This window comes from Cololabis saira, chromosome 2 (genome assembly GCF_033807715.1).
Source record: "Cololabis saira isolate AMF1-May2022 chromosome 2, fColSai1.1, whole genome shotgun sequence".
NCBI lineage: Eukaryota > Metazoa > Chordata > Actinopteri > Beloniformes > Belonidae > Cololabis > Cololabis saira.
In genome coordinates, this window is record NC_084588.1 from 10,752,338 (window position 1) to 10,765,562 (window position 13,225).

The following is a 13,225-nucleotide window of genomic DNA, read 5'->3' on the forward strand; positions in this document are numbered from 1 at the left end:
AGTCAGGTTTGTGTGTGCACAGTGTGCATGAGGCATGCGGTCACATGGGACGAGAAGCATCCCAGGTTTGGACATCAGGCACCAAGTCAGATGCTGCTGCTGCAGAACATCGGAGGTTTAATGCAGTCTAGTTACCGGTTACCATCATGGTTGTAAGGAAACAGTCGATGGGTGTCGATGGGACTATCGATACAACACTTACTGAGATTCTTACTGATCCTTGTGTCTATGATATGGAACAATGATGATGGTTTGACCTGAAAATCCTTCAGTTTGAAAACAACATTTTTGAGAGGCAAACTTCCCTTGATGATGACGGTTAATGAACAGAATCATATATCCGATCAAAATGTTTGATCAATACGTGATCAGGATGGGATTCTGGCGTCTCTCTTTAGTCCTCTTCAACAAAAACACCATAAAACCTACTTTGTGCTCCTTTTCCATGTGTCTGTACATCTGTCCGTTGCTCTCCTACACGCCTCCCTTCATCATTAGTGGTTATATGGTTGCTAAGCAACACATCCAGCAGGAGACAGCCACGAGTCAACTGCTCATGAACATGGACTAAAGTTTTATTTGTGTCGGAGGACACAAACACAGCGGTGTGAAAAGATCACAGAAGAAAGTCAATTTTTCTTTTTTAATTTCGTGCGGTACGTGAAATTGACGATAAGCAAAATTTTCTGGCGTCCATTGGTGGCGTTTCTTTTACAAAACCACGAGCAAAAACGCAGGGTTCCATAAGGGTTCAAAGGTCGGCTTCTGTTTCAGCAGCGAGCTTACAAACTCCCGTAACAGTTGTTTCTTGTTTTATAAAATCTAGCTGTCCGGTACGTTTTTACTCCCCTTACAGAGTAAAATTAGTAAGTTGCAGTCTTCTCACCGCTCCTAAATGTAGTGGATAACAAGATATACGTGATTAGTGTTTCCTGTGTAGTATTGATCATTTTAAATGTTATAAAGTAAAAGACTCAGTGTTTATAAATAAAGACTTAATTTAGTCAGACCTGCGGACCAGTGTTGCCAGATGTACGATAACAATCATTGTATTGCTACGATAAAGATTATCGTATTGATACGATAAAGATTATCGTATTGGTACGATAAAAATCAGCAGTGTACGATAACTTCACAATGCCTCTCAAAATGCCAGTATTGACTGTTAATCACTATTAGTCTGCTTTGGAATCAGATTCAGCGGATTCATTTGTTCGTAAATGATTTGGTGTTTTAAGTCACGTTTTACCTATTTTATCCTCACTTCCTGTCTCAGACACACCTCCTTAGCCCAAGTGACTGTTGTTTCAGTAGAGGTTTTGTATTTTTCCGTTTTTCTTTCACACGGACATTTAATCCAGAAGCGGCGTCCCTGCTAATGAAGCAGAAGCGATGGGACAGGTGATGGATGATGTAATCAGCTGACAGCTCTGTGAAGGTCTGCGGTTAGAGCCGTGAACCCGCCCTGACACTCCCCACAATCCTCGCCGTCCTTAACGCGTCAGTTATTTAACAGGGAAATTGTTCCCTTTCAAGCTGAAATCCCCACCGAAGTCCTTGTTCAGTCTGGACCCGCCACTCCGACGGATCCCACGCCAGCTTTAGCTCAGGTGTTCAGCTCCGGAGAAATGAATCTGCACTGACGGGGAGTCGGAGTACTGATGAAAAGGGCCCACTAACACCCTGAAGATCAACACCAACCACACGGATCCTTCAGACGGTGACTGTCTGACTTACGGGTGAGAGAAGAAACGAGAACGTTCAGGATGATGTCAGAAACCCATATGAGTTCCTGTCTGCAGCAGGAAGTGATGTGTTTGACTACCTGTTACCACATTTCAGCAGAGTATTAATGAATACTAACAATCTAGTGTTAATGAATACTGACAATCTAGTGTTAATGAATACTGACAAACTAGTATTGATGAATACTGACAATCTAGTATTAATGAATACTGACAAACTAGTATTAATGAATACTGACGATATTTGTATGAATGAATACTGACAATATAGTATTAATAAATACTGACAATCTAGTATTAATGAATACTGACAATATAGTATTAATAAATACTGACGATATAATTCTGACGATACAATATTAATGAATACTGACGATATAATTCTGACGATACAATATTAATGAATACTGACGATATAATTCTGACGATACAATATTAATGAATACTGACGATATAATATTAATGAATACTGACAATCTAGTATTAATAAATACTGACGATATAGTATTAATGAATACAGACAATCTAGTCAGAAACAGGGACTGTGTTAGGAGACGACATTCTGCTCCGTCAACTGACGGATGTTTGATGCTTGGTTGTCGAATTTTATAAACTTAAAAGAAAACAGCAGCAAGCAGTCGTCTGTGCAAACGTTCAGTCAGGGCGGTCAGAACCTTAAAACAGATTTCTCATGTCGTGGGTTTGTGTATAACAGACCAGAACCAACACCAGACCAGAACCAATAACATAACAGCACAAACCTTAGAGCCACAGTGGTAATACTGAAGTGCACGTTGTTGTTATAATTGTGACTTTGCAGCCTTGACAGAGCATGTGGAGACAAACCTGAAATCACCTCCTGATTTGAGCTTCAACATGCTGCAGATTCATGAAGAGACTAATCTGAAATCATCTCCTGATCTGAGCTTCAACATGCTGCAGATTCATGTAGAAACAAACCTAAAATCATCTCCTGATTTGAGAGTGAACGTGCTGCAGATTCATGTAGAAACAAACCTGAAATCATCTCCTGATTTGAGAGTGAACATGCTTCAGATTCATGTGGAGACAAACCTGAAATCATCTCCTGATTTGAGCTTCAACATGCTGCAGATTCATGTAGAAACAAACCTAAAATCATCTCCTGATTTGAGAGTGAACGTGCTGCAGATTCATGTAGAAACAAACCTGAAATCCTCTCCTGATTTGAGAGTGAACATGCTTCAGATTCATGTTGAAACAAACCTGAAATAATCTCCTGATTTGAGAGTGAACATGTTGCAGATTCATGTGGAGACAAACCTGAAATCATCTCCTGATTTGAGCTTCCACATGCTGCAGATTCATGTAGAGACAAACCTGAAATCATCTCCTGATTTGAGAGTGAACATGCTGCAGATTCATGTAGAGACTAATCTGAAATCATCTCCTGATTTGAGAGTGAACATGCTGCAGATTCATGTAGAGACACACCTGAAATCATCTCCTGATTTGAGCATGAACATGCTTCTCCCCTGCGTTCCGTCTGCACGCTCGTGACTCCTGCTGTTGTCTTAATCCCGAGGTGGTTTGTGTTTTCTTATTGTGTCCCGAGTGTTTGAGTTTGTACTTTCGATTACTATCTTGCATGCAGAACTCCAGATTTCCCATTTATGTGACTGCCTTTCTTTTGTCTCTTGATTGTCTGTCTTTTTTATTTTTATTTGATTTTTTTAGCAAATCCGTTTTCAGTAAAAGCTTGGATATCACAAACTCTAACTGCAGCAAGGAGGAAAGGTACCGTCCGCTCCCTTAATCTCCGTCCATGTGCTGTGTTCGTTTTTGTGCTTTTGTTTTTTGATCTTTATTTTATTTCTAGCTGAAGTTCTTCATGTGTTTTTAGTGTTTTACTTTAGATTTGGCTTCTTAAGGGTTTAATCATAATTCATCTTGTTCTAACAAGCTGATAAATGACATAAATGCAACCTCAGACTAACAACAAATACATGACTACTATGTACTGCAAAAACGTATCCAAAGAGCAGCCGGCTGCTGCTGATCAAATGCTCTTGATTTGTGTGTGCACACAACGCCAAAGAGGAAAGACTTCAGCAGTGATCTTAGAGAAGGGGCTTTTCAAACCATTTGTCATTTTAGAGTAAAAAAGAAAATTCACAAGTGGAAATCGTCCAAGACAGTTGTGAAGTTTACTGCTCAGAGACTTTCTTTGGTGGTGGCAGGATTCCATCTCTGATTGTTGCAGAGGATGCAGCCCTGTTGGCTTCATCATGTAGGCACCTCCAGCTCTCACTGGAGAAGCTCAAAGTGTGAAGCAGCAGCGATGAGAATCAGCACCTCCGATCGGAGACCGTGGTCCTCAGTCAGAAAGGCTGGCCGTCCTCTCGGGGTCGGGGTGACGGTGCTGCCTGAAGGTGCAGCGTCTGCAGATATGTGGACTCTGGTCCGGCTGTGGTGGTGAAGAGAGAGCTGAGATAAGAGGATGGATGGATGGATGGATGCATGGATGGATGGAGAGATGGATGGATGGATGGATGGATGGATAGATAAAGGAATGAATGGATGATGGATAGAGGGTTGGATGGATGGATGATGGATGGATATAGGGATGGATGGATGGATGGAAGGATGGATGGATAGAGGAATGAATGGATGATGGGGGGATGGACGGATGGAAGGATGATGGAGAGATGATGGATGGATAGATGGAGAGGGGGATGATGGAGGGATGATGGATTTGTTGTATTGTCACTGTATCGCCTGACGTCTTGGAGAAACTAAAAATAAGAAGAAAAGAAAACTGTTCCCCTAGAGAGGAAGCGAGGTGCCGCTCACGCTTGCCGTAGGGTTTGTGATCCAGACGTGGGCGTTGGTCTTTAATGAAACGTTCCACTCTTGTTCCCCTCACAAACCCGTCCTCCAGAGTCGGGCATTACCATGGCGCCGGACAGAAACCCAGAACTAGTAAAACAGTCAAACCTTCCTCTCGTCTGTGAGGAGGAGCGTTGTTTCTTCTTTCCACCAACTTCCTGTTGGACGTTTCTCCTGCCAGTCATCGTCCTCCTGCTCTGACTCTGTCTCCTTCCCTCCTTCACTTCCTTCCCTCCTAACACCTCAGCTTATGGCAGTGGCAGCTCGTCTGTGTGGTTGACCTCGCAGCGTATGTTTGAGCGTGTCTGAGCGTGCGCTGGGATGGAGATGAGCAGGATTTAATTGGCAGGAATGCAGATGGAAATGAGGCTCCCCGTGGCACTCGGCGGCCCTTTCTCTCACTCATCATCTAACTGGGGAGATCCAGCAAATCCGGCTTGTTGCGTCTCCGTCCAACACACACACGCACGCCGACGATGGACCAGGAATTAATTTAGCGTCTTCAAAGACCTGCCGGCTGCGGCGTCCTGGTTTTCGGACCGGATGGGTGTCACAGTTAATGAGCTGCATGTTAATCAGCGCTCGTCTTCTGAAGAGGCCGACAGTGTGGAGAGTCTCGCCTCGTCATTAACGGAGCGCCGCTGCACGCTGGCAGCTGTTCAACACCTCCCCAGTGTTAGTCAGCGCGGCAGAAACATCCACTCTGATTACAAGCAGTGACGAGGTGCTTTTGGACCAGAACTACCCAGAACATGAACACCCACACACTTTTGAAAGAGCTGCGAGTTAAAAGGATATTTTCACTGTGGGGCTTCTGCTTTTCCACTGGGGACTGAGGTTGGGGTGAAAATACAGCAGAAAACAAACCTGTCTGGGATGGATCTGGGATGGATCCGCTTCCTCCAGCCTTTCCTTCATCGACCTGTTGGTTTCTCTGTTGTTGGTTCAGAGTCCTGAACCAGGACACTTCAGCACCTGATAGAGCTGCCGATCCATGCACCATTTGTGGGTCAGAAAATGTTTAAGTTGGACATTTCTGTGAATATTCGTCCACATTTTCTCACCGGCAGCTACATGAAAAGGTCAGCGCCCGTCTTATGTCCCTAAATAGGTTGAACTAGAATTTGGAGGCGACCAGTACGAGTGTCAGAAGTTTATAAATGCTGGCGTTGTCTGAAGTGACGCTTCAGTGCACCATGTGTACAAAGTACACAGGAAATGTCTGTTTTTTTAATTGAGTAGCCGCTTTCATACCTGTGTCCTGTAACATTTCTCTAAAAGTGGGCCACCAGTTTTACTCCACTGGCCTTTACATACTGGCCCAAGGAAGAAAGGGAAATCCCACCAACGTGTGTCCTTACATACAGGAAAACGAAGTGTGACTCCACGTTGCGTGCGCATGTGGGCAGTGCACTGATTTGTGCAGAAGTTGACCAGGAAGGTTTGAACAGTGTAACTAGACAGATTCAGTTGCATGTACAGCATCAGTACGGGTCTTCCTCACGGGCTGGAAGTGTCCGGGTCTTCATCACGGGCTGGAAGTGTCCGGGTCTTCCTCGTGGAATGGAAGTGTCACTACAAACACTGGCTCCTCTCTTCTTACGACGACGGTCAACATACGTACAACACAATCAGAAAACACCTTTCATTACATACACGACCAGTCTCTTCTTTCACACTTTTTTTTTTATGTTCCTCGGGTTGCAACAAGAGTTGATATAATTTGACATCTTTCCAGAAAGCGGCTCTTACATCCAGGCACCTAGGCCATAAAAAAGCGTAAATGTTCTGCAGAGAAATACCTCGTGTCAGATCGCACGGTCCATCACCGTTGGAACCAAAGTGGACCCCCGGGGAGGACTCTGCTGTTGGAAGAACAACATCCAGAAGTCCTTTGGACAGATGAGACAAAACTGGAGCTTTTTTACATCAGCTCTATGTTAACAGGCGCAAGAATGAGTCTGCCTAAGAAGAGAAGACACACGGAGGAGGCTCGGCTTAAACGGGTTTCATCCGGTTTTAACGGGGTAAACAACAGCTCTGTGACGAGCACAAACGTTTCAAGATTTAGATTTTTTTTATTATTTCTTTAATCAGCACCAAACGAGGCTCAGAGAAGTAGAAATGTTTACGGCAGAATTATTGAGAAGCTCAGAAGCACCGCCATCGCCCCCGAGGGTTGGAGCCGAAAGCCCCGTCTCAAACGGAGACACAGCTGCTGAAGATGATTTAATGACAATAATGGCGTCTCTGCTGTGTGTGTGTGTGTGTGTGTGTGTGTGTGTGTGTGTGTGTGTGTGTGTGTGTGTGTGTGTGTGTGTGTGTGTGTGTGTGTGTGTGTGTGTGTGTGTGTGTGTGTGTGTGTGTGTGTGTGTGTGTCTAGTGGAGTCCAAGAATATTTAATTATGATTTACTGTTTTAATTTTTAACACCCACAAAGTCAAATTGTTCATGAGCAATTAAATCCAAATGTCCTCAAAGATGTAAGCAGGTCTGCATGGTGTGTGTGTGTGTGTGTGTGTGTGTGTGTGTGTGTGTGTGTGTGTGTGTGTGTGTGTGTGTGTGTAACAACATTTGGGAAAAGTGAGGTGGAGAAGAAAGGGAATATGAAAAGTTAATGACACGTAAATGAAAAATGAAAAAGCTCATGAGGAGAAGAAAAGAGGCACGCTAATGAATTTTGCATTTGATTTGTGTGTGTGTGTGTGTGTGTGTGTGTGTGTGTGTGTGTGTGTGTGTGTGTGTGTGTGTGTGTGTGTGTGTGTGTGTGTGTGTGTGTGTGTGTGTGTGTGTGTGTGTGTGTGTGTGTGTGTGTGTGTGTGTGTGTGTGTGTGTGTGTGTGTGTGTGTGTGTGTGTGTGTGTGTGTGTGTGTGTGTTAAAAGGCTGCTGGGTCTGAACTCCATTAATTGTGATATTAACGGAGGATGTTGTCCTTATTTGAGTGTTGTTGGTAGATCCTGCACATCCTGCAGATCCTGCAGCTCAGGGTTCTTGATTTAGACCATGATGCACCTGTGGGGAACGTCACCTCCTTCACTCTTACACACATCTTTTACCCCCGTTCTGCCCAGTACCGCGTTGTATCTGCTGTCGCGCTTCTCTGCTTTTCTGCCTTTGTTGTGTCTTCATCAAAAACTGCTGAGGTTGATAAACATCTTGCTTCATGAGCCACAAGGATAGTTCTAGTTCTGCATTGCTCATCTTTACTGAGAAATTGAGTTTATTATAGGTAGGGTATGTGTTTTTTTTCTCTGGAAGCTGGAACCCACCCTTCATGCTAGTCCTGGTTCCAGCTGTGGAGCTGCTGGTGAACGTTGGCAGCAGGACCAAAATCAGCAATAACAGCTGCTTTTACGCAACACACCTGCTGCTGCTTCCACCCACGACCACGGTGGTGTTGGTGAAACCTACAATACAACCAACAGAATGTTCTGTTGGGTTTTAATCACAGCTCTGAGGACAGAACAGCAGCAAGTGGTGACATTATGACAGCTTTTCAATGGCTGTGTCAGCTGCCAATCAAAAGACCACGCCCCTAATTCACATACATTTCTTTGCTAGTGAAAATTCTAAAATTCCTTCCTAATATGTTGGATTTGTGGGTTTTCTGGGATATTTCAGCTTCTGACCACAGTCCAAAAACATGTATGTCCGGTGAACCGGTGAATTGTGCGTGCGTGCATGTTTGTGTGCGTGAGTGTGTGTGTGTGTCCTCCGTCTCGTTTCCTTTCTGAGCATGTTTCTTCGTGTGTGCAGGTCGCGGTCGATCAGCGGGGCGTCCTCCGGTCTGTCCACCAGTCCTCTCAGCAGTCCCAGGGTGAGTTTCCGTCCCTCCCACACACCGACTGGTTTCCCACAATGCATCTCGCTGGCTGGCTCCGCCGGCATGCTGTCCGTTCACCTCTCATCAGCTGCCGTGGACTTCATCGTAAGCCCGTTGGACGTAGTGCCACTTATCCTTCGACGACGGTAGATTTCTGCAGACTTGATGAATGATAAGTGAAATAATGAAAATACGGCCACCTGTAACATACGTCACACGGAGCTTAGGATGAAGCGGGACCAGATCCATCGGAGGTCCGAGGCTAAACTCCGGATGAGATCCAGCGATGAGCTCCCACCTGGAGCAGACTGGCAGCGTTTTTAGCCGCAGGTTGGAGCGAAATGCCTAAAAACTGCTGCGGCGGAGACGGAGAGCTTAACAGTAACTCAGCAAAGACGCAGGCCGTACATCATCAAACATTTTCTATCTTCATAATGAGCGCTATTGTTTCATCCGTCAGTGCAGCACATTATTTCTCTGCTTATCAGACTGCAAACTGAAGAGGCGGCAGATTTTAGTCGGTAGCTGAATGGAGGTCACCTCACCTCATGGAGAACATTACTTTACTCTCCCAACTTCCAAAACTGTTAATGCACAATATTGCTGATCCAAACGTTTGTGCCGTTTGTTGTGTTTTTCCTCCACATCGCACTACAAGGTAAAGAAAACGTTCCTCCTTCGGGTCAGTCGAGTATTCTGACTTTTATTTTCTTTTTTGTAAAATGTTAAAAAAATTTGAACTTTTCGTATCATCTTCAAAGTCAAACCTACATTAAGTGGACTGGTGTGAAACCCGCTGCTGCTGGACCACCATAAGTCACAATCACAGTTTGAAGCTCCTCACCGAAACAAATATCTTTAATCCGTTCTTTTATAAATATCATATGAGGAATTTTGAAGGCCTCAGAACAGGATCCCCACTGTGAAGCACGGGGGAGGCAGTACATGTCATGGGGCTGCTGTCCTGCAGCAGGAACTGGTGGACTTCACCAAACAGAGGTTTCTGTGGATAAATCAAAGTAACATACTCTAGCAATGACCCAAACATACCTCCAGATTAGCTGTGTAGGACCTGATGAAGTGAAAGAAATGGATACACTTTAGTTCAAGACCAAAACTGCTCTGAAAGGTACAAAAAAGTCGCACATAAGAGACTCGGACCCACCAGTTCTGTCAGGGAGAACGGACCAAGATAAACGGATTAAAGGCAGTTCTACCAAATATTAACCAGGAGTGTGTAAAGTTTAAACAAAGTAAAAAAAATCCATTATTCTAACTGACCTGAAACAGGAAAAGATTCCTGTTCAATATGGAAGAATAAAAATGTGCAAAGCTGCATATAAAACGTGTTCATTGACTCATTTTAGTCCCTGAAGTTGTTAAATAAATCTTTTACATCAGTGTTGAAGTCTTGGGTGTGTAGACCATTAAAGAAAACGACATTAATACATGTTTGGGGTTCAATCTGCAGCATCTCAGCAACTTGTCCTTTCGTCCCTCGTAACAAAACTACAAACTTTTAAAAATGAATTAAGAAATGTGACAGATTCTTAAATCCGATCAAAATAAATAAATCCACGTAGAAGCATCCGCGCAGAAAACCTTTTTACACACTGTCCGATGTTGCTCTGAGACCGGAGTGCCCGGACAGACGGCCTGGTTTCAGACCCGCTGAGCTCCTCTCTGCTGGTTTGTTGTATGAAGCTTTTGTTTTTTTTAAACATATATATGAGGTGGGATAGTTTCCAAATGAGTTTCCAACGCAATTAAACATCCCTCTTTTACAACACTCCCACGTATTTACTCTTTTTCGCTCTTTTGCTCGCTCGCTCCCATTTTCTCCAGCCTCTTGCTGGCCGAGGTGCCGCTCTGTGAGCTTCATCGTTGTCACAAGAGACAACCGGGACGCGAGTCCAACGTTACTTTGGGTGGTTTTTGCGGACTAGATGACGTTCCTTTCAACACTGAGACTGATAGCGGGCCGTGAAGTAAAAACGCTGATTCATGTTCAGGAATGAAGGGAAATTCCGGTGTAGTGTGGATTATGGGATGTCAGGTTACACGTGGGCAAGCTTCACAGCGTGTCACGTTTGGACTCGGTCCATCCCTGCCGCCAGCGCATCGTGAATGCTCCACTGCTGCTTCCTGATTGGCTAATCACTCTGCTAATGGCATGTTCTGTTTTTCTTTCTTTCATGCACTTTCACCACTCCCTGCCTGCTCCACTTCTCCACCCGTGTGCTCCTTATTCATTTCCTGCCGTTTATTTTATTTGGTTCTGTTTTGTTTCTCTCGGGAATGAACCGTTTTTTGGGCCGTGGTGTCCCCGCTGCTTTCTCATTGGCTGCCCCTGCTGTGGTGTGTAACGGTGCATGGCCAATCGCAGCCCAACCGGCGCTTCTTCGTCCCGCCCCAGTCCCCGAACCTGTGTCAGTCCCCCAACTGCAGCCCCACCCACTCCCCCGGGGTCCGCCTCAACGGGGTGGGGCCCCGGCCCCCCAACTCCTTCCACCCCAAGATGGGGTCCCCCGTCATGCACCCCCGCACGCAGACCCTCCCCGCCAAGCCCCGAATGTCTGAGAAGCCCCTGCAGACCACCCGGTCCAACCCGCTCCCCAACACCGTGCAGGCGCCCGGCGCCCCCAAATCTGAGCCCACCACCCCGTGCGCGCCCCTGGCCCCCTGCATCCCCAACAGCCCCCGGGTGAGGCGCCACCCGCCCCTCACCGTCCCCCCCAAGCTGTCCATCGCCCTGTCCCCGGTGCCCCCCATGTCCCCCCTCCGCCGTCCCCACCTGCACCCTGACCACAACGGCAAATGTGTCCCCACCACGCAGGTGACCCCCCACCCTTCCCCCAGAGGGAGCCCTCTCCCCACCCCCAAAGGCACGCCCGTGCACACGCCCAAGGACAGCCCGGCCGGCACGCCCAGCCCCACGCCGCCGCCCAGCCCCTCCATCGGGGGGATGCCCTGGAGGACGCGCCTCAACTCCATCAAGAACAGCTTCCTGGGCTCGCCGCGCTTCCACCGCCGGAAAATGCAAGGTGAGTGGGAGGGAGGGGGGGCCGGGGGGAGGGGGGGGGGCGCATTAAACGCTCTGATTAAGTCAGGTCGGATTTTATGATGTCATATCTTTCTTATCTGGGTGATAATCGATTCTGTGAGGGACTGCATCCCTGTAGCTCCGGGGGGAGTTTCCAATCCTCTTGACGGCGCGTTGAGAGCACCTGCAGCCAACCTTATCGTGGCAATCTGCAGCCTCGTAAAGAACATTAGCACCTCATTACAGGCTGCAGGGCTGCTGGGGTTTTCTTTCTCATGTTGGTTTTGAAGTTGTCTGCACGCTGCCGTAATAGAGCCATGAAAACGCTGCAGACTGAACTAAAATGAGGGCAGGTTTTCGTATCCACGGTGACGGGCGTTTGCACCCTAACTCTCTGCAGCAATTCAAATAGCGTCTATTACAACACAAGTCGTCTCTAGGCACGTTCCAGAGACCAGAACATGATCCCTGAGTAATTATTACACAAACAACGGCAGGTAAAAACTCCCCTACACTGCAAAATCCTAACAAGAATATTTGTCTTATTTCTAGTTAAAATGTCTCATTTTTAGTCCAAAAAATCTCATTACACTTAAAACAAGACTCATCACTGGAAAAAACAACAATTTTCACCTGTTTCAAGTAGATTTTCACTTAAAATAAGTAGAAAAATCTGCCAGTGAAACAAGATTTTTTTGCTTGTAATGAGAAGATAAATCTTGTCCCACTGGCAGATTTTTCTACTTGTGAAAATTTACTTGAAACAGGTGAAAATTGTCAAATAACAAATTATTTTTCTGGTAATGACTTGTTTTAAGTGTAATGAGATTTTTCTGACTAAAAATGAGAGATTTTAACTAGAAATAAGACAAATATTCCTGGTAAAATTTTGAGTTTTTGCAGTGTAGTGGGTGAAAAACCTTAAGCCAAACAGTGGCAAGAAAAACTCCCCTTTGGGAGGGAAGAAACCTGGACCAGGACCTGGATCAAAAGGGGGGACCCTCCAGCTGAGCAGAGCAGGAAAAGCGAGAACAGCTGTTCAGCAGCTGTTTATATCCAGCATTGTCTGTACCCCACCTGGAAGGGTTTGTCCTTGTCCTCGGACCTCTGACCTCTGTTTGCACCCACAGTTCCCACCCAGGAGGACATGTCCAGCCTCACCCCGGACTCGTCTCCAGAGTGAGTACCACTGCCACACACCCCCACACCTTCAGCATGTTTTTAACTCATTTTGTGGACAGGATTCACTGCAGCTCTAAACCCACGAGTCCCAAACAAAGCCGCTGTTTGCTTCATGGATCAATGTCATGGTTTTGCCACCCAAACTTTGGGTAATCTGCGTTGGAAGCTGCGTGCTGCACTGTTATAGAACAATAGCATCATTATAGGCGCCGTCTGAAACTGTTCACTAAACAAGTCACTATTATCCTCCCGCGTTTCTGCTGACATTGTAAAGCAAAGACGGGCAAAAGTAGGTCTTAATGAGCCGAGTCTGGCTGGAACTCGGTACTCGAGCTGCACAGTGCAGAGTAAACGTAGGCGTAGATGACGATGCGAGTTGAGCTGAGATGTGATGAGTAGAGCCGAGTAGGTACTAGTGGGAAAGCACCATTAGATCATGTGGTGGGAGGGACCTGAGAACTAATGTTGAAGAGAACAAGGACCTAAATAAGGAAATAAAAAAGTGTTTATTTGTACTGATATTATCTGTAAGGACCAGTAAGTCTGGATCTGGACCCTAGTGG

General features: G+C 45.9%; 1 protein-coding gene across 10 annotated transcripts in view; it reads left to right on the forward strand.

Annotated features, from left to right (window-relative positions):
• LOC133458002 (serine/threonine-protein kinase BRSK2-like) overlaps nt 1-13,225 on the forward strand; it is a 168,995-nt gene that overhangs the window by 142,551 nt on the left and 13,219 nt on the right. For 4 of the 10 annotated variants that reach the window (XM_061737479.1, XM_061737489.1, XM_061737524.1 and 1 more), the window contains exons 13-16: nt 3,462-3,521; nt 8,371-8,431; nt 11,274-11,481; nt 12,611-12,659. In XM_061737479.1, coding sequence (XP_061593463.1) covers nt 3,462-3,521; nt 8,371-8,431; nt 11,274-11,481; nt 12,611-12,659 — 378 coding nt within the window. Of the gene's footprint in view, nt 1-3,461; nt 3,522-8,370; nt 8,432-10,823; nt 11,482-12,610; nt 12,660-13,225 lie in introns of all 10 variants that reach the window. The other 6 variants (XM_061737445.1, XM_061737454.1, XM_061737471.1 and 3 more) reach the window with 3 other exon arrangements.